Consider the following 26,389-nt stretch of genomic DNA (forward strand, 5'->3'; position numbering starts at 1 on the left):
TGCAGCAACACTGAAAAATTGATCTAAATCAGGGATTCCCATGAGAACTCCCCAGGGGCTCCATGGCCTTTCCCGTATGTCCTCCCTTAATGGATTTGGCCATACTTCCGGCCTGGTTCCAGGGCTCCCTGAAGCTGGAAAAATATATCAGGGGCTCCTCCATGCTCAAAAGGTTGGAAAAGGCTGATCTCACTGGACAGGTAGTTAGACCTGTCCACCAACCAAGCCTGAATGCTGAGAATGGGATGTTCTCATTTGATGGGACACCACAGAGTGATGGTAAGAGACTTCAGAATCCTTCTGCTGGCACAGTCCAGAAAAGCTTCATTTCCCAGCACAGTTTTTTAATTTACATACTTCAAAGTTCATCCCACAGAGCTTCAAATGCAACTTAGACACAGAACTTAACTTTGCATCCTGGATTAATTAAAGTCCCCAGATCACTCCTCAGCCGCAGAGATGAGAGACTTCTCTTGACTTTCACCAAGTTCTCAGTCTTGCAGTCTCATTAGGCAGCGATGAGTCAAGCCCAGTCTAGACGAATGGCTCATCGCACGGTTGGAGGGTTCTTAGACTGGGCTGTTTCAGTATCACCAAATGTATGAATCTTTTTCAATTAAAAATACATCATGTATAGCAGGGGTAGTCAATCTGTGGTCCTCCAGATGTTCATGAACTACAATTCCCATGAGCCCCTGCCAGAAAATGCTGGCAGGGGCTCATGGGAATTTTAGTCCATGAACATCTGGAGGACCACACGTTGACTACCCCTGATTTATAGAATACCACATGCCAAGGGCTAGGGGCCTAACTTAGCTATCTCCTTAACAAGATAGTTTCCAGAGGAAGGGACTCCCCCACCCTTCATGCGATGGTCACAGCAGGTGGGGGGACTTAATGGCAGCAAAAGGCCTAGGTCAGTATCGCTGGCCAAGACACCTTATCAGTTTGGGCGCACACTGTAAGTGACATAATCTTGTCACCAGCAATGAAGGGGCGCTCTAGAGTTTGAGCAAGAATTCCATGGTAGAAGTGATTTCCTTTTTTACCATAGAGTTTTCTGAAGCCAATAAAGGTGATTGACCGAGTGACCATAGAGTTTTATCCAAATATCAGTGTGTTCCTGTGCTGCTGATAATGTGATGTTGTCGTTTCCAGTGTGTCCTGGAAATGATGTTGCTGTGTTACCACTGACTTCAGCCTAGACTCCTTTGGCTCCCGGTAGGTCAACATGCCAGAGCTAATCAATGGTGGACAGCAGGCAGAGGTTCTCCCACTTTTGAGAGAGACTTCCATTTTTGCTGAGTAGCAGGGAAATAATTTCTCTAAACTCTATGACAATTTAAATGTTCTTAGAGTTTCTGCGGATCCCTAGAGCTACCTTTTTTCTCTTACTGGTGTTTCCATGGCCTTTCTCTGCTGTTTCTGCTGTTTCTCACAATAAGGTCTGGCTGACTGCCATGTGAGTGCTGGCTTTCTTTCACTGCCCCTGGAAGTCCTGAACACTTTGGTGTACACTTCAGCAAGGCTCCAATAGGAATATCAAGCATCGCAATCCTAAGTGAACCCTTGTGGCAGTAGCATTCCCCAGATCCCACAATTGGTAACATGGGGGTAGTAATATTGGTGGTCCTTTCAGGGTTCTCATAAAGCTTATATTTCTATGAAGAGCTTTGAACATGCTAAAGGTCTACACCAGCACGGTGTCATGGTTAAGAACAACATCCTCTAATCTGGAGAAACGGGTTTGATTCTCCATTCCTCCTCCACATGCAGCCAGCTGGAGGACCTGGGGCCAATCACGGTTCTTTTAGATCTCTCTAAGTCCCACCAACTTTGCAAGGTGTCTGTTGTGGGGAGAGGGAGGGGAGGTAATTGTGAACTGCTTTGAGACTCCTTCGGGGTGTGAAAGTGTGGTACAAAAACTTCTTCTTCTTCTTCTTCTTCTTCTTCTTCTTCTTCTTCTTCTTCTTCTTCTTCTTCTTCTTCTTCTTCTTCTTCTTCTTCTTCTTCTTCTTCTTCTTCTTCTTCTATTTTAGCCTCTTTTCCCTGGGTAAACAGCTTGAATGTGCTTGTATGGAGGACAGAGCACAATTTGAGACCATCACCCAGGTAGGGTTATGAGTACTGGGTCAGGAGATTCCTGGCAATTTGGGACACGGAGAGAGGGAATGGCAGGTTTTGGGGTGGGGAAGGATTTCAACAGGGTATGATGACATAGACGCCAGCTTCCAGAGCACCAGTTTTCTTGAGCTGAGCTGATCTCCTTGGCCTGAAGATAGAAGATCAGTTGTAATCCTGGGAGATGTCCAGTTACCAGCTGGAGGTTGGCAACCCCAGCAGGAAACTGGTCTCTGTAGCCTGGAGATCAGTTATAATCATGGGAGCTCTCAAGGCCTGACTTGGATTTGGCAACCCTATCCATGGGGGTTTTCAGTTTAAGTCAGGGAGCCGACGCACAGCAGGGGACAAAGTCCTTTAATGGTCCTCCTGACGCACTTGTGAGGTGAGCATGTGTGCGGGTCATGAGAACAGCAGGCAGTGTGACAAGCCCACTTTCCCAGAAATTGCCCAATGCAACTTTGGTTTTCAGGAAAACAGGGGCACTGTATGCTCCACGAGTCCCTTCTTTTACTAGTGGTTGTAGAAAAGGAGGAGCCCCATCCTCTTGTTCTTCCCTGCATGCTTCTGCTCTGCCTGGGAAGAAGCGACAAAAGCTCAGATATCAAAAGGCTTATGCAGCCCCCCTCCCTCCAGCCGCCGTTCTTGCTTGAAAGGGGGGCAAACGGAGAGCTGGCTCTTGGCTGTGTGTGGTCAGCTAATGAGTCTAGGATGTTTTTTTGGCTCCGCTGAGGTTTCCAGCATACAGGCTGCTGGCCTCATTCCAGTCGCAGGGCTTGTTTTGTTTTTGCGTCTCATTAAAAAAAAAATGTTCACGAAGCCGCAGGGGGATGTGGGCCATATCCTTGGCTCCCTGCGCTAAACGGTTGCGTGCTGGCAGGTTTAGCACGGCGTGGGCGCAGGAAGCTGCCTTCTACTGAATCGGACCCTGAGTCCATTGCCTACTCTGGCGGACAGTGGTTCAAGAAGAGGTCTTTCGCATCCCCCTCTAGCTCAGCCTTTCTCAACTTGGTTACCATTAGGAAACCCCTGAAACATTCTTCAGGCTTTGAGAAACCCCAGAAGTAGCACAATCCTGTAGAACAGGGGTAGTCAAACTGCGGCCCTCCAGATGTCCGCGGACTACAATCCCCATGAGCCCCTGCCAGCGAATGCTGGCAGGGGCTCATGGGAATTGTAGTCCGTGGACATCTGGAGGGCCGCAGTTTGACTCCCCCTGCTGTAGAATATGGTTGGGAAGCAAAGCTGTGGACATGCCCACCCGGGGTCCGTCCTCACCCCCTCCAGGCCCATCACTGGACTTTGGGGGAGGAGGGGGAGTCAACATGACTATATCACCCAATAAAGGTTTAAGAAATTTTACAAATATATTAAAATTAATTAATTTCCACCCATTCAGTAAACACTTCCAAGGCCGTCAGGAAACCCCAGGGTTTTGTGAAAGCTTGGATTGGTTTAAGGCAGTTGTTAAGATCTGTGCATAGCAGCTAAAAGGTAAAGGTAAAGGTATCCCCTGTGCAAGCACCGAGTCATGTCTGACTCTTGGGGTGACGCCCTCTAGCGTTTTCATGGCAGACTCAATATGGGGTGGTTTGCCAGTGCCTTCCCCAGTCATTACCGTTTACCCCCCAGCAAGCTGGGCACTCATTTTACCGACCTCGGAAGGATGGAAGGCTGAGTCAACCTTGAGCCGGCTGCTGGGATCGAACTCCCAGCCTCATGGGCAAAGCTTTCAGACGGCTGCCTTACCACTCTGCGCCACAAGCTGTAATATCCTGCTTTCTTCATCTTGACTCTCACTTGCCCTTTCTACCAACTCTGTCTATATGCAATGGTTGAGGAAATCCTGTTCCATTGTATGCGAAGAAGTAGGCCTGTCCAGGAAAGTATACACTTTGAACAAAATAGGGTTGTTCTTAAAGGAGCCACTGGACTTGAAATTTCTCCTGCCGTTACGGGTGTTGCGAATGGGTACCGTGCTTGCCTTTTGCACCTTCCAGCTCTTACCATTTCTGCATGTTTTTAAATTTTATCAGCGATCGCTGATTAGAATGTTTTTAAGAGTATTCTTGCCAACCATTGTTACACCCAGATGCTTTGACTGCCGTCTCCTCCGAAGGCTTTGGCCAAATTATACTGGTCAAGCGATTGTATTGTCCCGGGGACACATCCTGCCACCTGGCCTTTGTACCCCCGTTTCTGCACAAAGACCTCGGAGAGGGAGATCGTTGGATCGCTCGCAGCCTCATTCGAAGCCGTCTGAGCCGCCCGAATTAGCCTCCGTCTTAATGATGCCTGCCTTCTTCCTTTCAGTACCCAAGAAACTGCTGCACGAACCTCAGCCGAATCCCACAAACTTCCAAGAACCCCCACAGCCCCGTTTCCCGCTGCTGTCAAGGGACCACGATCCGAACATCAGGGGAGACGGAGCCTTTATTGCAGATGCCTCATCCTCCATCACGGATCACGTTCTTCCAGGTAGCCATGGTTATAGCAGTAATTGTGAAAACAGTCTGGACGGGGGGGGGGGGGAGCTATTAAGGCTTCCTGTAACCAGCAGCATCTTTATTGAGGAGTTTGTGCCATGGGCATGCTCCACCTTGCCTCTCAATATTAGTCAAGAATTCCAAACGGGAGAGATGCGCCTACCTCATTGGGGAGGGCTCTTTTGTTTTCATGGGGCCGGGATTTGAAAAGCCTCATCGTTTCTCAGGAATAATCTGTTCCGAGGACCTGTCAGATTGCGTTTCGGGTTTATCTGTGACATTTTAAAGCTGCCTTTCTCCAACAAAAGGACTCAAGGGAGGGGAATCACGTGTTTGTTTTTTTTTAAACCCGTCCATTAAAACCATAAAAGAGCGGACAAATCTGAACGCCAATGAAACACAATACTCAGTTATCGTCTTTGATTAACCATGTTGCCCTTCTAATCAGCTCTCCATTACATGGTTTCCTAGAAGAGAAGACATTTCCTAACATAATCGGGAAGGGTACTCTTTTCGTCTTTTAAAGAACCTTTCAAAAAGATTCGTCCCTGAGAAGTCGCGGGCAAGGGAAGGACTAAGCACAGAGTTGTCTGCTTCGGGTTGGGATTTTGGGGGTGAAGTCTGAGGAGGGGCGGGCTAGGGGCTAGGGAGGAACCTTAGCAGAGTATGATGCCATAGATTCCCCTGAGCAGCCCTTTAGTTCAAGTGAACTAATCTCTGTTACCTGAAAATCAGTTGCAACCCCAGGAGGTCTCCAGACATGACCTGGAGGTTGGCAACCCCTCCTCCCTCTCCCAAAGCCCGCTATTTCATTGCAAACGAGTGCTGTTATGGCTGTTTGCATGGGATACCTAACTGAGCCCTGAGAAAACCGCACATTAGGTTGAGGGAAGTCTGAGTAACAACCCCTCCTGAGGGCATAACCTGGCTCCCAGTCTCTCAGAAGGGTTGCCATGGTGAGAGGAAGGGCCTGCCTCTGCTCTGGCACCCTTCAGACTCCATTAACCATCCCCTCAGACTCCAGGAATGATAAAGTTTGCTGCCACCAACAGAGTTAATTTATAGAGGGAAACTCCTTGATTTTTCTCCCCTCAAGTTCTCTCTGACCGTGTCTGCATTAGGAGACACACTTCATTTTAGCCTTGCTTTACACTTAAACTGGATGATGTAAATTGGCACTCTGCTTGCCGTATTCGAGCCTTCCTGCCCTTATTAATTTGCCATATGTTTTCCTCATTGGGATCGGAAGGAGGCAGCATCCCATAATGCTTTGCTTCCTTTCCCATTCCAAATCCTTTTTTTTTTTTTTTTGCAAAATGGAGTCCACTTGCACCTTTCTTTTAATTCTGCCCCTTTCAGGATTCCATGCACTAGATTCCCCTCCTTCCCCCCAATGTTTTGTTTTTAAACAAGGTTATCACATTACTGTTTTCTTGTGTCTGGGGGACTGCAGAAGCAAGCTCGGCATTCCCCCATTTGCTGCAAGCCTGCAGCTGACTTCTGAAGGATGGGGGGGAGGTGTTGAGAAATCTGTACATGTCTTCCCCATCCAAGCCCATAGCCACCTTGTGCATGATCAGGGAATATTTCCCAGTGCTGCATGGGGTGGCTCTCAGATTGTGTCAGGGAGGAGAGGCATAGCGGTCCTCTTACTTCTCCCCACTGGTTCAGGCCATCCTTCAGAACCCGGCAGTGCATTTGTGGCAGCTGTGGGAAGTCTGGGCCTGCCTACTCCACTCTTCCAGGGACAAAAAGATAGTCTTGTTTGTTACAATGCCATAGCATTGTAACACGATAACCTTGGGGCGAGGAGGGAGAACATGGAATGAAGGGGCACTACTGAGGGGAAAAGAGTTAGATGCAGGGCATATGGCAGAGGGGAGCACTAGGGAACCTTTCCCGTGGGAAGGGGAGGAAGGAAGGGGGGAGGAGGGAGACGACGAAAGGGGAATGCCCAAGCACTCAAAATGGCGGATGCCACAAAAACAAAAAACAAAAAACAAACAAAAATGCACACATTTCTGCACTGAACAGCCCCAAAATAGACCCCACTAGATCCTGCTATAAAAAATAAAACCCAGATTTCTGGGGCAGTTCATATCTGCAATTCAAAAGGTGATTTTCAGTATGGAAACAGACAAAAAACTCAACCCTTTAGAAATGCAAATCCAAACAATATCCCTAGTGTGGAAATCATCTCTGTTTTTCTTCCACACTGGCCACTTTCCTTCTTTAGGGGATCTGAACAGCCCCAGGCCAGACAAATAGGGGTGAAAACCCTCAGTGGTGGCAGGAAAACTCCTGGATTTTCATTTGGTCTCCAAATGACAGGTATAATTACCCCTGGAGAAAATGCCTGCTTTGGAAGGTGCACTGTATGGCAGAGGTAGTCAACCTGTGGTCCTCCAGATGTCCCTGGACTACAATTCCCATGATGCGTTTGCTGGCAGGGGCTCATGGGAATTGTAGTCCATGGACATCTGGGGGACCACAGGTTGACTACCCCTGCTGTATGGCATTATATCCCACTGATGTCCCTCCCTTCTTTATACCATGGCTTCTCTAGGCTCCACCTCCAAAATATCCAGGTATATCCCAACTCAGAGCTGGTAACTCTACAGACAAGCTCCGTATTCTTGGAGTGGCTTCTCTCAGACTGTTGTTGAGTAGGGTTGTTGGCTCTGGGTTGGGAAATATCTGTAGACTTTGGGGTTGAAGCCAGGGTTGGATGGGATTTGGGGCAGGGAAGGACCTCACTGAAGTCTAATACAATGGAGTCCACCCATCAATGCAGCCATGTTCTCCAGGGGAACTGATCTCTGTAATCTGGAAATGAACTATAATTCCAGGGGACCCCCAGGCCCCACATGGGAACTGGTAGTGAAACAAAGTCAGAAGGACAAACAGGAATGTATTAAGGGATTAAAAGAAATAGGAGGCAGGACAAATTAACATCTCAAATCATAGAATTGTAGAATCGTAGAATCGTAGAATCGTAGAATCGTAGAATCATAGAACCATAGAATCATAGAATCATAGAATCATAGAATCATAGAGTTGGAAGGGGCCACACAGGCCATCTAGTCCAACCTCCTGCTCAACCTGAAGGGTTTGGAGGAACTCAGTCACTGAATGCTGCTCAAGGTGGTAAAGTGATGGCAAGGACTTTGAAACTAGCCTATGATCCCTCACAAATCTATTTATCCATTTTACTTATTGACTTCTTGAGCTGTCTGCTTTTCTCACTGAGACTTAAAGCTGATTACAGGGTATGGGAAAAAATGTCATCATATAGCAGGTGTGATCTAGTAAGGCATGCCATAGGACTAGGAATATGAAAATCTGAACCAGGGCACAGAAATACCAGACCTGATATATCAAAGCCATGCAGAAAAACTAGAAAACAAAGCCAGGTAGCATTGTAGGTCAAATCAAGACTGAACGCTTCCCAGTAGTGAAAAATGACTAAACTGAGGTTATTGTACTTTGGTCACATTATGAGAAAAGACAATAATGCTAGGCAAAGTGAAACACAGCAGAACAGAAAAACAGGATAACTTGAGATGGATTAACTCAATCAAAGATGAAGACGAGTTGGTTCTTTTATGCCGCTTTTCTGTACCAGAAGGAGTCTCAAAGCGGTTTACTATTTACTGATTATGGTTAGATGAGTAGCCATGTTGGTCTGAAGTAGAACAATATAATCAGAATCCAGTGTTACCTTTAAGACCAGCAAAGATTTATTCAAGGTGTGAGCTTTCGAGTGCAAGTGAGAAAGAGTGCTTGCACTCGAAAGCTCACATCTTGAACAGACCTTTGTTGCTCTTAAAGGTGCTACTGGACTCTGATTTTATTCTGCTTATGGTTGGCAGAGTTTAAATATGCAAAGGGATAAAGCACCAGGCTGCTTCACGAATAAAGCAGTTTTTATTAAGAAGAGAAACTTAACTAACTGTTCCGTTGTTCGTTCAGTCATCCTGTTCAGGAGGCAAGCCGGGAGGAAGTGTGCTCAAAGGAAGCAGGAAGTCTCCCATTGAGCCAATCAGGGCACTGAAGGAGATAATTTGAACCGTGTCAGGCAGTTCCTGATCTAATTATGCTGAATACTCTTTTCTTCCAATGCCCCCTGCAGGACACTCATTATATTCTTCTGAGTCATTCCACTGATGGACCTATCCCCCATGAATCTCTCCAACCCCCTCTTAAAGCCTTCTATGCCTCTGGCATTGAATGGCTTGGCCGCTTTCCGCACAGAGGATACTTTACATGCCAAGCTTGACAACTTGCTGAAAGTTAACAGTGCCTGCTAAATAGGAGCCAAACACAACTGGCCTTAGCTCAGTGGTGGGAGGCTGATGTGGCCCAAGAAACTTCCATTATACCCCCCAAGGGCATTAAAGTCTAGTGACCAATATCTACTTAGGATCCCTGGCCGCAAAGAGATCAAACTGGCCTCAGCCAGAGCCATGGCCTTTTCAGCTCAGGATCCGGCCTGGTGGAACGCTCTGCTGAATGAGACCCAAGCCCCACAGGGCATGTGACAGTTCCGCAGGGCTTGCAGGGCAGAGCTGTCTCGCCAGGCCTACGGCTAAAGCCCAACAAGAGCTGCCATCTGGCCCCATGCGTGCCTGCGTTTGCATCTGCCAAATGTTTCCATCATGCCCTCCTCAACCCCAGGATAGGGCATATTGGGCAACATAAGAGATTATTCCGAGATTTTAATTTTATTTTGTTTTTAGATGGTATCTAATACTTTGTGTTAAGTATGTCGTAATCTACCCTGAGTCGGCCCTGAGGAGGTAGAACAGAAATCTAATGAATGAATGAATGAATGAATGAATGAATGAATGAACTAAACTTTCTTCAGCCTGCAGGTTCTCTCCCCCCCCCCTCCCCGGCAGGTATCCCATCCGCAAGTCACCCAGCCTTGCTCGATGGCGTTTAAAAACAGTTTTGTGGCCGGCCTGCCAGAGGTGTCTGCAAACAGACCAAGGTACAAGGCGTTCTCTTGGCCAGCCGATCTGATAAGGTCTTGAAAGGGTCTCTTTCAGGCGGCCACGGCATTTGGACAAATACAACCCGGTCATTAACAGCGCCTTTCTCTCCCGCTGAAAGCTGCATTAGGAAGTCATAAAGGGAACTTCCAGGCCTACCCGCTCCTTACGAAAGGCCGGGAGCAGGCAGGGGGAAAGGATTGTTTGCCAGGTGTAGACTAGCAGAAGCTATAGGATTACAGTCAGATGCAGGCTGAGCTGCCTGTGCTTTCTTTTTTTTGGGGGGGGGGGGAGGGGAGCTGCTGCTGCACTGAGTTAGTTGGGACAAGTTTGCCGGGACCCGGTTCCCATAAAGCCGCCTTTGACTGGCAAGGAACAAAGGCCTCTGATTATACATTTGCCGTCGATGTGTCTGGGTGTGTCTAACCGGTGGCTTGAAAGCGGCGGAGAGAGGCAGACCTTGCTTTGCGAGCAAGGGCAGGAGTCGCCTGGAGGGCTCTCTCAAGTAGGCAGCTCAAGTCAAGCGGGGAATTTTCAGATGCCAGCGTCGTCTCCGGCTGAGGACGACGGCTCTCCGGTCTGGGCTTTCGGAGGGCGGCTCAGCCGGGGTGGTGGAGCTCTGGAATCAGAAGTGTCTGCTTTGTGTTCCGAACAGAAAAGAAGAAAGGGAGATCGGCTACCTTTTACCCGTTAGACACCTGGCCCTTGTGGCTCCCAGCAGATGAGAGGACGGCGGTGGACGGCACGATGGAGCCTGCGGGTACCAGCAGGGAGATGGAGCTGCTTAGCAACATCTTGGCGGCATCTTCCTTCATCACAGGTAGAACTTTCCTCACTTGCTCTGTCCGGTTGATGGCGGATTGCCTGAAGGTGACATGCCTGTTTCAATTCCTGTCCATCATAACATTTGACATTCATTTGTTCCTGGGTTTCGAGCCTCCTTCCAAAGGAGCAGCAATTTAGGCATTTTGCCCAAACTTGGGGGTTTCCTGAAGGATGCAGGAAATATATTGGTCTGTAAATTTTTTAATGAAGCGGGACCTTTTTCTGCTGGGGCTCCACAACCCAAAAAATCCCCCACGAAGGCATGTGGGCCACTTGTTAATGGAGTGAGAGGATCGGAGAGGGAGAAGAATCTGGCCCGCTTAAGTCCCTATCAGTTTGTAAGAGAGGGAGGTTGGCATCCCCTAATCCCCACCCCACTCTGTATGCCGGCAGATGTGGTCTATGTAGAAGTGCTCTGGCTAGCTTGAAGCAGATTGGTTTTGGGGAGATGTTCAAATGTGCCTGAGTTCGTATGAGTCACTTGGTATGATTTCACTGTGTTTTGCACAGCTCTCCCTCCTTCCCCCTGCTATTGGTCTCCTGCAGCTGTTTCCAATTTTAAAACCATCTATGAAAAAAAAAGGGGGTGGGAATCAGTTTGGCATTCTGTTTTTTTCCTGCTGAGACTTACTACTTAGTGTCTCTGTGTGTTTCTGAAGTCTGCCCATGAACCCAGCTAATTTTATGGCCTAGGGTCTTGTGATAGTTTCTTCAAACATGATGCTGACTATACATGGTTGCGCTACATATATGCACCAGGCAAGTGGCAAGTGTAGACTAAAGGCACATAAACAAGGAATCAGGAGAGTGATCAGTTCCCCTGTAGAAAATGGCTGCTTAGGTCTCTCTCTTCCCCATACATCATCCTCTCATGGTCCACCTTCAAATCTCCAGGAATATCCCTAAATAGGCACTGAGGCATTGTCCACTCTACGCATGGAGCAATGTCTATAGTAGGGTTGAGTGCTTCAGCTTGGTTCATCCGCCTCAGGGATCACTGAAGCCCAAGGTGGTGCTTGCCGCCTCAGGCTTCGGGGATTGCCAAGGCGGCCGAACTGAGCTGAAGCACTCCACCCTAGTCTGCAGTAGAGTTGCCAGGCAATGCCTGGGAATCGGTACGAAGGCCGGCTGTGGGCCAGAATGCTGGCTGTGTCGTCACATGACTTCTGTTAAGATCTGGAAGTGACACAGATAGCTCTAGAAATCTCTATGGTAAAACCATAGAGAGAAAGCTGGAGAAACGTCATCTTTTGAAAGTGGGTTCTATGATAAGCTGACCATCCATCCCGACTCCTGCGGGACACTCACGCTTTCCAGGTGCTCATCCTGTGTCCCATCCGGGTCCTTTAAAGTCCCACCAGCCAGAGCAGGATGGCCACAATGGCGCTCTGCCCTAGCTGGCCCTATGGCTGGCCTGCGCAGGCGTGCCAGGCAGAGGCCTCACCTGACCTGCACCGACGCTGCACGGGCGCACAAAATGGGCTCGCGGGAGAGCCGCGCGGGAGGCAATGGTGAGCCCAGTTGGAGGGAGGGAGGGCACCGCCGTGCTGCCGCCATGCTGCTGCCGCCACGCCGCCGTGCCTCACCTTACAGTCCCTTAATTCTGGTCACCTTATTCTATGACATTCTATCCATTTAACCTGTGGCAAGCTATGGCAAAACAATAGCAGTTCTTGTGATTCTTAGAGTTGTTGTTATTGTTCTTAGGTGCGAAGTCATATCCGACCCATCGCGACCCCATGGACAATGATCCTCCAGGCCTTCCTGTCCTCTACCATTCCCCGGAGTTCCTAGAGTTACCCCATGTCATTTCTGGTGATTTTTTTTTTAAACTTGATGTCATGTTACCTGCAGCTTGCACAGTGCAATTGTCTTTTCTTGTGCTGCCACTCAGTGCTAGAGCTGCTAGCTCTGGATAAATACCTGGAGACTTTGGATGTGGAGTTTGGAGTAGGGGGGTAAGGACCTCAGTGGAAGGGAACTGATCTCTGTTTCCTGGAGATGAGCTCTAATTCCAGGGGATCCTCACATCCCGCCTGGGCACTGGCATCCTTACGTCAGCACAGCCAGGGGCAACAGAGGTGATGGTGGAGGGCAGAGGATTCCTCACCCCAACTAGGGGTTGGCATCCCTACTCTCTGAAGCTTATATCAGACTCATCTCAGCCTCCTCATAGGTTTTGGTTCTCATCCTCGGATGTTTAGGCCAGGGTGAGTGTGACAGGGGTTAATCATCCCTTTTGATTCCAAAGATCAAAGGCTCCCTGACTGGGGAGGGCAATTCCCCGCCCTCTAATTTGCGAAAGGACGGGCACCTGTGCCTGGCCTCTGCCTTGGCTGCTCTTCAGTTGACGTGTGAAAATTAACCTCACTGCTGGCACTGCTTGTTTCAATCTCATGTGGATGTCTTGGTTTTGGGGAAAAAAACAGAAAAAAAAACATTTCCTTAGGCCACGGCTTTTATCTTTCGTTGCCTGTCTTGCAAGGTGGATTTCAGTTCTTTTTCTTTTTTGGAAAGTCTCTCTCAACGGGGAAACTACTGGTCTAATAATTCTGTTTATATTTGTTGGGAATGAGATGTGAAGTTTTGGGAAATACCTGGAGGCTTTGGGGGTGGAGCCAGGAGTGGGCGGGATTTGGGGCGGGGATGGGGAATATAACCAATACTTGTAGGGAGAGTGTTAGAAAAGCTAACGCTCAGTAGGAGCTTAAGCTAGCAAGAAATGCTAAAAAGAACAAGAAAGGGTTCTTTGGTTATATTAAAAGTAAGAAAAGAATAGGGACAAAGTAGGACCATTATAGGGACCAGAAAGTGACTCCGTAACAGGAGATGAGGAGAGCGCTGAAATGCTCAGTTCCTACTTCTCCTCAGTCTTCTTTTGCAACGGGAATCATACTCAATATGGCAAAATCATTTCATGTGATGAGGGATGTGAGTTGTAGCCTGGGATCACTGTAGGGTTAGTTCATAAACACTTAGTCTCCTTAAATGAAACCAAATCTTCTGGGCCAGATAAATTGCAACCAAGGGTACTAAAAGAACTTGCAGATAAATTTGCAGAAGATACTAAACTGGGAGGGGTAGCGATCAAACCAGAAGACAGAATCAGGATATAGGGTGATCTTGACCAGCTGGAAAACTGGGCTAAAATGAATAAAATGAATTTTAATAGTGAAAAATGTTCTGCGTTTATATAGGAAAAATCAAATGCATCACTATAGGATGGGTGAGATGTGTCTTGGCAGTAGTATGTGTGAAAAGGATCTGGGGGTCTTATTTATTTGTTTGTTTATATACCACTACTCTCAGCCCAGAACTGGTGGTTCATAATAGTACCGTACACTGAACATGAGTCAGCAGTGTGACTCGGTAGCTAAAAAGGCAAATGGGATTTTGGGTTGTATTAAAATAAGTATAGTGTCCAGATCACACGAGATCATGTTACCATGATACTCCACTCTGGTTAGACCTCACTTGGAGTACTGTGTTCAGTTTTGGGCACCACAACTGAAGAAAGATATAGAGAAACTGGAGCGTGTCCTGAGGAGGGCTATGGAGATGGTGAGGAAAGGTTGAGGGAGCTTGGTCTCTTTAGCCTGGAGAGAAGGTGACTAAGAGATGATATGATCACCATCTTCAAATACTTGAGGGGCTGTCATATTTTAGAAGATGGAGCAGAATTGTTTTCTGTTGCCCCAAGGGTCAGACCAGAACCCATGGGTTGAAATTAATTCAAAAGAATTTTCAGCTAAACATCTGGAAGATGTTTTTGAAAGAGAAGTTCCTCAGTGGAACAGGCTTCCTTGGGAGGTGGTGGGTTCTCCATCTTTGGAATCTTTTAAGCAGGGGCTAGATTAAGGTGACCTAATTGTCCCACATTTGGAGGGATATCTGGGGGCACCTGGCATATTCTACTTATGTTGCAAGTAAAAATATATTACAATACTATATATATTACAATACTATGTTGCGTTCTGTGCGTTCTATGAAAATTTTTGTTGCTCCATATAGACCAAATTCTTAATCAAGAACCCTCCCCAGTCAATGGTGTCCCGCTTTACCAATGTTAAAATCTGGCCACCTTAGGCTAGATAGTCGCCTGACAGAAATGCTGACTTTATGAACTTATTTATTTTATATTGTGTTGGGGGTTGATCTAGAATAGCTTTTCTAAACGTTTTTAATCTTTGAGAAACCCCTGAAACATTCTTCAGGCTTTGAGAAAACCCAGAAGTGGCGCAATTGAACAGTGTATGATGGGGAAGCAGAACTGTGGACATGCCCACCCAGGGTCCCTCCTGTTTCCATCCCCTCCAGGCCCATAACTAGCCCATGGGAAGTGGTTGACATGACCATATATGGCCATATCACCCGATAAATTTATAACTAATTTTTATAAATATATTAAAAATGAATTAACTCTGACCCATTCAGGAAATCCTTCCAGGGCCATCAAGAACCCCAGGGTTTCACAAAATCCTGTCTGAGAAAGCCTGTGCCTGAAATGTCAAATCGTTGCTGCTAGAATTATGTATACCCTCACCCTTTGACATTTTGTGGTCTTCCTGTGGCAGCCATTTTGTGATTGGATGAATCTCCAGTGGCAGCTGTTTTGCAGTTGGATGCACCTCCTGCAGCAGCCATTTTGTCACTTTGCCTACTGTCCTCTGTTAGAATTCCAAAGGTGCCTGTAAATTTAATAAGCTTGTGGACCCTGGCTTAGGAGGGTGAACCCTATGGCACTATACTTCCCTGAGCTTCCCTCCAAATCTCCAGGAATTTCCAATCTGGAGTTGGGAACCCTATATTGATTTCCCATCTCTCCCTCCCCTACTGCCACTTGCTTCTAGTTTCCCCTTCCTCTCCCCTTGACTTTCATTTACTCCTCTTTTCTAGACTACCACCCTCCTCTTCCTCCTCCACCTCAGAGTGTGGGTGGGTGGCAACAGGCGCCATTTTGTGCTTCATGAGGTTTGTCACCCCAACTGCCACGCAAACCGTTGCTTTCCCCCTTTCTTCAGAATACCAGTATTGTAACAAACTGGCTTTTGGTCCCTCTCTCGGGTTTGTCAAACAGTAATCTCAGGGCTCTCTCAGCCTCACCCACCTCACAGGGTGTCTGTTGTGGGGAGAGGAAAGGGAAGGTGACTGTAAGCCGCTTTGAGACTCCTTCGGGTAGAAAAAAGCAGCATATAAGAACCAACTATGCTCGACTCGCCTAACAAGGGTGTTGTGATAGAAAGGAGAAGAGGAAAACAGTTTTCTAAGCTGGGAAGAAAAGCTGGGTGTGAATCAGTGCAAAAATACATTGTGGGGCCTAGTTTGAAGAGATCAGCCCCCCCCTCCCCCCAATCCTTTCCCAATTTCATCCTGCTCTGGTAAATGGGACTTCCCAGTGATTTCTGAGAAGACTGCTGGTTCTCAGAATGAGCAGGCCGCTTGCTGAGCTGGGTTAATGACATTCAGCCCGGAAACCTCCACGCCGAGAGCCTCAGACTGGTATTCTCCAGAGGGCTCTGTGAACCCACATGGCCACGGTGAGAGGCAGTCACACGTGGAGTAGTAGTAGAATTCATTTGTATGTAGCCATAGGCCCTCACAAAATATAAGAGACAGGTTTTATATAGACAATAGAATAAAGCTGTTGAAAAACATAACGCTGAAAACCACAGAACTATGAAACAGCACGCAAAAATAGGGAGTGTTAAGAGCCTGCCTTAACGATGGCAGCGATGGCCCTTATTTTGCTTGCAGGCAAAGCGAATAAGGAGGCTTTATATGTAACTAGTAGCTTAAGTCCGTGGAAGCAGGAAATACAACAGGCGCTAGCATGGCGTGATGGTGGAGGGTAATGCTTTGAAGTCTTGGGTTTGAAGGGAGGGAGGGAGGGAGGAGAAAGGTGCAGTGTCCAGAAGACTGGAGGGAAGGAAGGAAGGGAGGGAGGGAGGGAGTAAGAGAGAAAGGGGGAGAGAGAGAGAGAAAGAGAAAGAAAGGAGAGAGGAAGGAAGGAAGGAAGGGAGAGAGAGAGAGAGAGAGGGAGGGAGGGAGAGAGAGAGGGGGAGAGAGAGAGAAAGAGAAAGAAAGGAGAGAGGAAGGAAGGAAGGAAGGAAGGAAGGAAGGGAGAGAGGGGGGGAGGGAGGGAGAGAGAGAGAGAGAAAGAGAAAGAAAAGAGAGAGGAAGGAAGGAAGGAAGGAAGGAAGGAAAGAAGGGAGAGAGAGAGAGAGAGGGAGGGAGGGAGAGAGGGGGAGAGAGAGAGAAAGAGAAAGAGAAAGAAAGGAGAGAGGAAGGAAGGAAGGAAGGGAGAGAGAGAGGGGGGAGGGAGGGAGGGAGAGAGAGAGAAAGAGAAAGAAAGGAGAGAGGAAGGAAGGGAGAGAAAGAGAAAGGAAGGAAGGAAGGAAGGAAGGAAGGAAGGAAGGGAGGGAGGGAGGGAGGGAGGGAGAGAGAGGGGGAGGGAGGGAAGGAGAGAGAGAGAGAGGGAGAGAGAGAGAGAGAAAGAGAAAGAAAGGAGAGAAAGGAAGGAAGGAAGGGATGGATGGAAGAAAGAAAACAGAGGAAGGAAAGGGATAGGTGGATGGAAGGAAGTAAGAAGGGAAGAAAGAAAGAAAAAGGAGAAAGTAGATTAAGGGAAGGGAGGAAGAAGTGGAGAAAGAAAGGGATGGGATGAAGGAAGGCCCCCCCCGGGCTCCAGGCCTTCCCCGTGGCCCAGCAAGCGGATCCACCGCCACAAAGAGGCGGTGGATGTGCTTGCCGGGCCATGGGGAAGCTTGCCACCCCCCCTCATCTCCAGGCCTTCGAAGCCTTGAAGAGGTGGTGGGTGTTCTTGCCGGGTCCCTGGGGCCTGTGGGCCCTACTGTTGAGGCAGAGTCCGGGGACAGGAGCAAGCTCAGCGGCGACTGTCCTTCTGGGAGCGCCGCAGGGACTGAACGCAGCCAACGGTCCCCGGTGAGTGGGGGGGGGGGAGTGGGCAGGTCAGGAGGCACGATTGGCCCCTCCGATGTCAGCCCAGGGCCAAGGGGCCAATCGGAATGACCATTGTAGATCCTCTTATCCATTGGTCATATTGAAACTGCTTGAACCATGATGCTGACTGAGTCTGGGCATCACTTTCAAAGAGCCAGTCTCTGTTGGGAGTTATCATTTTTAGTATAACAGAGTGGGAAAACCACCTTGGCCCAGAGGCAGGTCTTTGGGAACGGGATAACTCTGGACCTCTCGCTGTGCAGGCAAATCGTGGTTGGGAAATTCCTTGGGGTGCTGCGTCTGTTGGGGTGTTTGTTGAGGCCTCTATGTCCCTGCTGATATCCCTCCCTTCCTCAAACTATACTCTCCCCAAATCTCTAGGAATTTCCTAATTTGGAATTGATAACCCTTCTTGTAGAGCCTCTTGTGGCGCAGAGTGGTAAGGCAGCAGACATGCAGTCTGAAAGCTCTGCCCATGAGGCTGGGAGTTCAATCCCAGCAGCCGGCTCAAGGTTGACTCAGCCTTCCATCCTTCCAAGGTCGGTAAAATGAGCACCCAGCTTGCTGGGGGTTAAACGGTAATGACTGGAGAAGGCACTGGCAAACGACCCTGTATTGAGTCTGCCAAGAAAACGCTGGAGGGCGTCACCCCAAGGGTCAGACATGACTCGGTGCTTGCACAGGGGATACCTTTACCTTTACCTTTACCCTTCTTGTAGGATACCTCTGTGAGGCAACAAAAGAACATCTCTGACAAAAAGCATGTCACTGTTTTGGTCCCCCTTCCTGTTCTGCTTGTCCTTTATTTTGTAGAACCCAAGCTGCTCTCCTTTGAGCTCTCTCCCTCCTGCACTCTGTGTACAATAAAATACAATAAATACAGAATAGCATCAACTATGTTGACGCAGGTGCCAAATGTTAATAGGATACATGCAAAAATTAAAGTGAAGATCATTCAGCCGAAAACTATTTATCGCACAAGTGCCTGGAGGCCTCTAGATAACATTAATATCTTAATGATTATGGGATAACCTTTTCTATACTGTGTAAATTCTTATTTAGTTCTTGTCCCACAGTGGGTTCTCTTTCGTACAACCTAGATACACTGTGTACCTCATTTTGCATTTTTGGTGCTTAGCAATTGAAACCGTCAAACTGTTTGATTTAAATGGCCGGCAGACATTTTGCTTCTAAGCAGGGAGAAGCAAAACGGACTGACCCGAACTGGTGGATTCATTTCAGGGCTTTGAGTTTGGATAAGTTTGGTGGCCAGATTTGGGAATTTGCTGGTTTGTGCCTATCCCTAGACCAGAGTTGCTATGCGGAGGAAGATCATAGCAAAACCACCTTTGCTCATCCTAAGCCTTAACAGCCCCCAGAGGAGTTGTCAAATGTTGGTTGTATTTTGTTGGCACTTCTGTTTATTGTTTGCTAGCTAGAAGTAATAGTAAAAAGGATATTCATAGTAGGTACCAGATCTCCAGAGCCATTCCATCCACCCAGCCACCCAGCCACCCATCCATCCATCCACCCACCCACCCATGCTGGGAGGGGCTCATGAGAATTGTAGTCCATGGACATCTGGAGGGCCACAGTTTGACTACCCCTGGACTAGATGACTCTGGCAGTCCCTTCCAACTCTATGATTCTCTGATTCTATTCTCACCTGGCGGTTGGCAATCCTATCCCATCCAGTCCATTCAACCACTGTCAGAAGTGGGCCAGTGGGCGGAGGCTGCCTGCATACATTTCTGCAACCCAACGTAAAGCTACTCTCCTCATTGTTCGCTGCCTGCATCTGAAGAGCTCGTCCTTTCCATAGCAGGCCTGGAGGTATAGAAGACCCTTTGTGTTCCGCACGGAAGCCAACTCCTCCTCTGTAACCCGAGGCTGTAGCTGCCCCATAAATTAAGGTCGCTCGAGTCACTTTTTAAAAAGAGCCGTGTTTATTTGTGCAAGGCTTGCATGATATAGAAGGCTTGGTGTTCTCGGTTCTGGAACGGGTTGCTGTGTTTGGGAAGACTTGCATGAACTCATATCCTGTGGCGGGGATTGCTCCTCTCCACCGCCTGTTCCTCCGATCGGGCCTTTGTGGTGTCAGGAAGGTCTCCATTGCGCCCCGTTCGTCAGGCCGCCTTCATTTTCATTGGGACACAGGGAGGGAGGGATGGCCTAGCCTGGCGGGAGCTCTGGCATGCTTGCAAGCTGGAGACGAATGTTCAGGAGGCTGCATGTTCGGTGCCTTGGCCATGCTGTTTGCATGAGTGTGCTTTTGGAAATGCTCCAAGCCAGGGGTAGTCAAACTGCGGCCCTCCAGATGTCCATGGACTACAATTCCCATGAGCCCCTGCCAGCTAACGCTGGCAGGGGCTCATGGGAATTGTAGTCCATGGACATCTGGAAGGCCGCAGTTTGACCACCCCTGCTCCGAGCAGTATAATGAATCACACGTGGGATTGTCTGCCTCAGGTCTTCTTTCACTGTGAAAACCCCTTGAACAGTTCCCATAAGCCGGTTGTGAGTGACTTGCAGGGCTTTCACTATTGTTATTTAATGGCTGGCTTCACAAAATGGCTGCCGTGGAGTCTGGGCCCCCTTGCAAAAGTCTCAGAGGAGATTCCAAGCCAAGTGTCTCCCCTCCAGACCCCTGATGAAGGCAGTGGTTCCAAAATGGGCACTGAAAGCAGATGCAAAGATGAAGCCCCCCCCCCCCAAGAAGCCACCATTCAAAGCCCCTATCTTATCCAGGGGAAGTGAGCTCTCTGGTCCAGAGAGGAGTTGTAATTCCAGGGCATCCCCAGGTCCATTTTGGGGACTGGCCTCCCCAGTTGCAAAGGAGCAAAACAGCCCCAAGCTGAGCCAGGATAACAACTGACCACCAGGCTGCGGAGAAAGCTATTGGGCCCAAACTCCGTGGCAGCCCCTAGAAGAGATGGCTGCTTTGGAGGGTGAACTCTATAGCGTTATCCCATACTGAGGTCCCTCCCCACCCTAAACTCTGCCCACCCCCAAAGCCTCCAGGCAGTTCCCAACCCAGAGCTGGCAATCCTAGTTGGGGGAAGGAGTAATTATTGGGGTGCTGGGATGTGCAGCGCTCTGAGCATGGACACAGACCAAGCGAAGGCCACCAATGAGTCTGTAGGAGCCCAACAGCTTCGTCCTTTTCCTGTGGCCCTGCCCTTTGGCAGCAAGGTTGAAAAACCAAATGGGGGGTTCTGACCGAGTGGCGACACAACCGTTTGACTTCCCACAAACTCGGCCGCAGAGCGTCAAGGCAGGTTTCGTCACAGATCCCCGCTGGGGCAAAGCATTCCTCTGCTGAGCTATAAATAAACCAGCAGTCAAGGGACGATGGGTAATGGAGCGTGAATTCCCCAGATTTATTTTCTCCCCGATGACATCCATGGGGTTTTGTTTGGTGGCCCTCTCAGTTGTGAATGGATTCCTTGCAATTGTTTTATTACAAATTGCAAATGCACATCCTGGACGATCAACATCCACTCCAAACGTGCCCGTTTACGAACCTTAGAAAGGAGTTGGTGGTGGAGGAAAGGTGCAGCCTGAGACAAGGGAGAATCAGGGATGGGTTGCAACTGCCTGCCCCTGTGTGGTAACCCTGGCCTTCTTAAGTGCTTTCCCATCAAATTTTAACAAGGGCTTCTCCTGCTTAGCTTCTGGGCTCTCAGGAGATCAGGCAGTTCCGGACCCATTCTACACACATAAGATAATGCACTTTCAGTGTGCTTTGGCAGCTGGTTTTTCCTGTGTAGAACAAGGAAATTTACTTCTAAAGTGCATTTAAAGTGCATTATCTGTTGTGTGCAGAATAGGCCTCTAACAGCTTGGTGTAGTGGTTAGGAGTGTGGACTTCTAATCTGGCGAGACAGGTACAATTCCTCACTCCCCCATATGCCAGCTGGGTGACCTTGGGCTCACCATGGCACTGATAAAGTGGTCTGACTGAGCAGTAATTTCAGGGCTCTCTCAGCCTCACCTCCCTCGCAGGGTGTCTGTTGTGGGGAGAGGAAAGGGAAGGTGACTGTAAGCTGCTTTGAGACTCCTTCGGGTAGAGAAAAGTGCCATATAAGAACCAACTCTTCTTCTTCAGTGATAACAGGGCTCTCTTAGCCTCTCTCACAGGGTGTCTGTTGTAGGGAGAGGAAAGGTGACTGTAAGCTGCTTTGAAGCTCCTTCCGCCTCTGTGATCACCGAAGATCAAGGTGGCCGGCGCTGAGGTACAGAGAGGAGGGGGCGGTGCCATCACCGCTGAAGCACTCTCCCCTATTTGGGAGAACCTGGCAATAAGTGATGCTGAAAACTGACCTTGAGGGACCAAAGGTCTCCTGCAGTAGTAGGCATCTTCAAGATTTCCCGTGAAGGGGCTTGGGAGCCAGCAGCTAGGAGATACAACTGGCCAGTTGTATCTTGCTATCCTGGAGTTTTATCCCGTTTTATGCTTTTATGTAAACCACCGCATGCCAGCTGGTCCGAGAGTGGTGGTCTACAAATATAAATATATAAAATAAAGAAATGATCTCTATCATTTATGACGAGAAAGACGGGATAAAAAAAATGTTTTACTCCGTAAGCAGCTGTGTTGTTTTTCTCTTTCTCCTTGCAGAAAACCCGGAGCGCGCCGCTCTGTATTTTGTCTCCGGCGTGTGCATCGGCCTTCTCCTGACCCTGCTGGCCTTGGTGATCCAAGTCTCCTGCCGCGCGGACTGCAAGCGCTCGCGACGGTCAAAGAAGCCGCCGCGGGAGAGCGAGAGCGACAGCAGCGAGAGCGATGACGACTCGGACACCACCTCGGACCTGTCGGCCCGCCGGCATCGCAGGTTCGAAAGGACTTTGAACATGAACGTCTTCACCTCTGCCGAGGAGCTGGAGAGGGCCCAGCGGCTGGAGGAACGGGAGCGCATCATCCGGGAGATATGGATGAATGGGCAACCGGACATCCCGGGGACCAGAAGCCTGAATCGCTACTACTAGCAACAGGCCTAGTTGACCATTTGGTACTATGTAGGCGATACCTTCTAAGCCTACGAGGCAGAGAGGAGCCTCGCTCTGTAACCTCTTCCTTGCCAAAGAGCTCACGGAAGGATCATCAGCAACGAGCAATAATGCTTCCCGTCATTCCCTCGCATCGGCGACTCAAGCCAGGTTAATCGGTGAGAAGCATTCGCCTCACAGAAATAAAAACCAAAACTCTCTGGTGACGGGAGAAAGGAAGGCCAGTGGGTGACATTCCGGAGTGCGACAAGACACTTGAGATTATCACTTTGCGTTTCGGAAGATCTGGGTTCTTTCTTGGCTGGTTGGTTTTTGCTTTGTTGAGCGTTGTAACGAGGGATGTGGTCACGAAGATTCCACGATTCATGGGTTGTATCCCGAGGATGTCCTATGCAAGAAGAAGGCACTTTTGTCTATTCATGGAAGGGGGAGGGGTTCCTCCAGGTTCTGTAGATTCACTGTCCCCCCCAGTAGCATTCCTTTGTATTTGTAAGCCTCCCCGAGGATCAGGAGAGGTTTCTGGGGAGACATCACAGGTGGTATGCGTCGGAAAAGGCACGAGAGCTTCATTCCCTGGGACAGAAGTCCATTCATGCACCTTAGGATCCAACCCCATTTTGGTGACAAAGGACCCTCAGCTGAAATGCAAGGAAAATGACTACCCCGTAACACCAGAAATTCATGGAATTACCCTTATTGCAACGGAGAAGGGGAAAGGCGAATTCAGGACAGAGTATTCCCTTTCTCTGAAATCATCTTGGTGCTTGGATGTTCAGCAGTTTATCCCTTGTTATTTAAGACTGTGGTTTTTTAAACTTTTCTGTTCAGTGGCAGCCTATTCTTTTTAACCGACACCTCAGGGATAAAATACTTTCCCCCCCCCCGTGACCCGAGAGAACCGGCGCCCCCTCCTGCCCCCCTTCTGCCTGTTCTTCTCCCAACAGGTACTAGATGGTGTCGTAGGAGCCAAGCCAGTGATGGATGAACTCGTAACAGCCTCAAAGAGGTTGAAAGATTTGTGTTTGTTTGTTTAAAGAAATATATATATATCTATATTTGAAAATGCTGCACAACGAGATGCCTTATTGATGTCTGGTGTTCAGATACAGATTCCTTACAGGTGGTGATGCACATTGCTTTATTCGGGGGTAGTCAAATTGCGGCCCTCCAGATGTCCATGTACTACAATTCCCATGAGCCCATGCCAGCGAATGCTGGCATGGGCTCATGGGAATTGTAGTCCATGGACATCTGGAGGGCCGCAGTTTGACGACCCCTGCTTTATATGTTTTATTCCAAATAAACAGGGGGAAATGTATTTACAGGAAGAAAATGGGGAAGGGGTATCAAAATACTGTATAGTTAGGATAATGAATGCTATGAGCCAGCACAGTTTAGTCGTTAAGAGTGGCAGCCTCTCATCCGCAGCCAGCTCGGTGACCTTGGGCCAGTCGCAGTCATGTTAGAGCTGTTCTCACAGAGTAGAGCGCTCTCAGCAAGGCATCTGCTGTGGATAGAGGAAGGGGAAGCGATCGTAAGCCGCTTTGAGCCTCTTTCGGTTCGTGAAAAGTGGAGAATAAAAACCAACTCTTCTTCTTGTGTCTACTATGACATGCTGCCTCTGGGCGGGGTTCCAATTTATGGCACTTTGGAAGCAGGGTGGGATGACTTTCCTTCTTCTTCTAAATATGTTTTGCCCTCTTTGCATTTCGTTGATTCTGAATCTTTAGTTTGGGGGCCAGTGGTTCCCACAAGCAGGCAGAGTTGTTCTCTCTTTCCCCGGAGGGACGGACCAGAATCAATGGGATGAAATTAATGCAAAAGAAATTCCATCTAAACATCCAGAAGAAGTTCCTGAGAGTTAGAGTGGTTTCTCAGGCTTCCTCGGGAGGTGGTGGGTTCTCCATCTTTGGAAATTCTTAAACAGAGGCTGGATAGCCATCTGACGGAGAGGCTGATTCTGTGATGGCTCAAGGGGTGGCAGGTTACAGTGGATGAGCGATTGGGATGTGAGTGTCCTGCATAGTGCAGGGGGTTGGACTAGATGACCCACGAGGTCCCATCCAACTCTAATATTCTGTGATTCTATGATTCGTTCGGCAAATCCTAGCATTTTCCCTGGCTTTGCCAACAGCGATTCCATCCTTCTTGCAGTGCCTGGCTACCTCCAAGCCCGGGTTGCTGGTTGCAACCTGGCTCCCGATTACAGTGGACTTGAACCAGGCCCTGTCTTTCAAAGCAAAAGACACAAACGGACGATTCAGCCAGGCTGTTCCCGCTGGAAGCAATCAAGGCAGTTCCGCCTCAGAGACCAGTGGGTGAAACTCTGTTTGGTGCCTCCCAGCACAGACACATCAAAGTGCCTGGATGTTTCTTACCTCCCCCCCCCCCCCCCCCCCGTCCACTGTGGGCATTAATATCCTGACCGGGATTCCAATGACTTAATGAGGCATGGCTTTTGCCTTCCCGACAGGGCAGTTCAGCTACTTAACCCTTTGCCCGCCCTGATGGGTGGGGGGAGGGGGGCTATACAAATAAGCCAAGGTCATTTAGTGCTGCCTGTGAAGGATACATCACAGGGCTGGAATTGCTTTCCTCGGTCATTTAGCACTGTGTATAAACCAGCCATTTTCAACTTTTTTTTTTTTTGGCCACCAGCTTTTTAGCAGCACTTCTCAGGTCCCAGGGGCCCCTGCGGTAGGCTGGCTGCTTGCTCAATGAGCAAGGCTAAAAAAGGCCTAAGCTAAGAGTGAAGAAACTAGACTTGACGTAGCTTGTCATATGTACACGCGAGACAGATTTCCAGAACATCCGACCGAGAGAAGCATGTGCGTTCCATTTTCTTCCTTGCTGGAATAACTCCATGCTTCAAACGCTCTAGAAATCTATGTCACACTAGCAAAATCTCATGCTGCATATTTGTGGGATATTTTCCTTGATGCTGTTTTCTAATTTACTGCCGATTTACTCTGTGATGATCCCTATTTCATTGTCTGAGGAACTGTGCATGCACATAAAGGCTCACACCTAGACTAAAACTTGGTTGGCCTTAAAGGTGCCATTTTGTTCTGCTACTTCAGATCAACACAGCTAACCAGCTGAACCTGTAATTCCGCCCCCCCCTTAAATGCATTCCTTCCATCTCACACAAAGAAATGAAATGGACCCCATTGAGAACGGCTGATGTAAAGCAGGGGTAGTCAACCTGTGTTCCTCCAGATGTCCATGGACTACAATTCCCATGAGCCCCTCCCAGCGTTTGCAGTCCATGGACATCTGGAGGAACACAGGTTGACTACCCCTGATGTAAAGGATATATTATAGGACTGAGATCTCTCAAACCCAGTTCTCCAGATCAGTGGTCCCCAACCCCCGGTCCGGGGACCGGTACCGGTCCGTAGATCAGTCGGTAGCGGGCCGCCGCTCCTCCTCTCCAGCTGCTGCCTCAGGGGCTGCCCAGCTCACCTTTGGTGCTCTCCAGCGGCCGCCATGGCTGGGGCTCCCCCTTGGCATGGCACTGCACAGCTGCTGCTGGCAGCACCCCCCAGCGAGCGGTGGAAGTCAGGGAAAGCAAGGGGAGCAGGGGCTCAGCCGGCGGTGACGTCCCTCGGCAAAAGTCTACCCCCCCGGACCTCTGTAAAATTGTCAAGCATTGACCGGTCCCCGGTGATAAAAAGGTTGATGACCACTGCTCCAGATTATAGGCCACTGCTATTAACCACTACACCTAGCCAGCTCTCAAGCTCTACACGGAGAAGTCCCATTAAAACAATCTTAGGTGGAGAATGGCCACTGTCTTGATAGAATCATAGAGTCGGAAGGGATCTCCAGGGTCCAACTGCCAAATGCAAGAGAGTCAGAACTTTGTTGTAAGGGAGAAAAAATGCGTCCCCATATCCTAGAATAAGGTGACCAGAATCCATGGATTGAAAGGCGGGACATGCCGTGGCGGTGGTGGTGGTGGTGCATCTCGCCTTTTGATCCATGGATCCA

General features: G+C 48.8%; 1 protein-coding gene across 3 annotated transcripts in view; it reads left to right on the forward strand.

Moving 5' to 3' along the window:
* The window catches only part of LOC143827472 (protein eva-1 homolog C-like), a 161,926-nt gene extending 138,467 nt beyond the window's left edge, over positions 1-23,459 (forward strand). For 2 of the 3 annotated variants that reach the window (XM_077317044.1, XM_077317062.1), the window contains 4 exons: positions 4,435-4,599; positions 10,257-10,421; positions 12,134-12,241; positions 22,008-23,459. In XM_077317044.1, coding sequence (XP_077173159.1) covers positions 4,435-4,599; positions 10,257-10,421; positions 12,134-12,241; positions 22,008-22,375 — 806 coding nt within the window. In that variant the 3' untranslated portion in view covers positions 22,376-23,459. The remainder of the gene's footprint in view (positions 1-4,434; positions 4,600-10,256; positions 10,422-12,133; positions 12,242-22,007) is intronic. The other variant, XM_077317054.1, reaches the window with a different exon arrangement.
* Positions 23,460-26,389: the final 2,930 nt, after the last annotated feature.

This window comes from Paroedura picta, chromosome 1 (genome assembly GCF_049243985.1).
Source record: "Paroedura picta isolate Pp20150507F chromosome 1, Ppicta_v3.0, whole genome shotgun sequence".
Taxonomy (NCBI): domain Eukaryota; kingdom Metazoa; phylum Chordata; class Lepidosauria; order Squamata; family Gekkonidae; genus Paroedura; species Paroedura picta.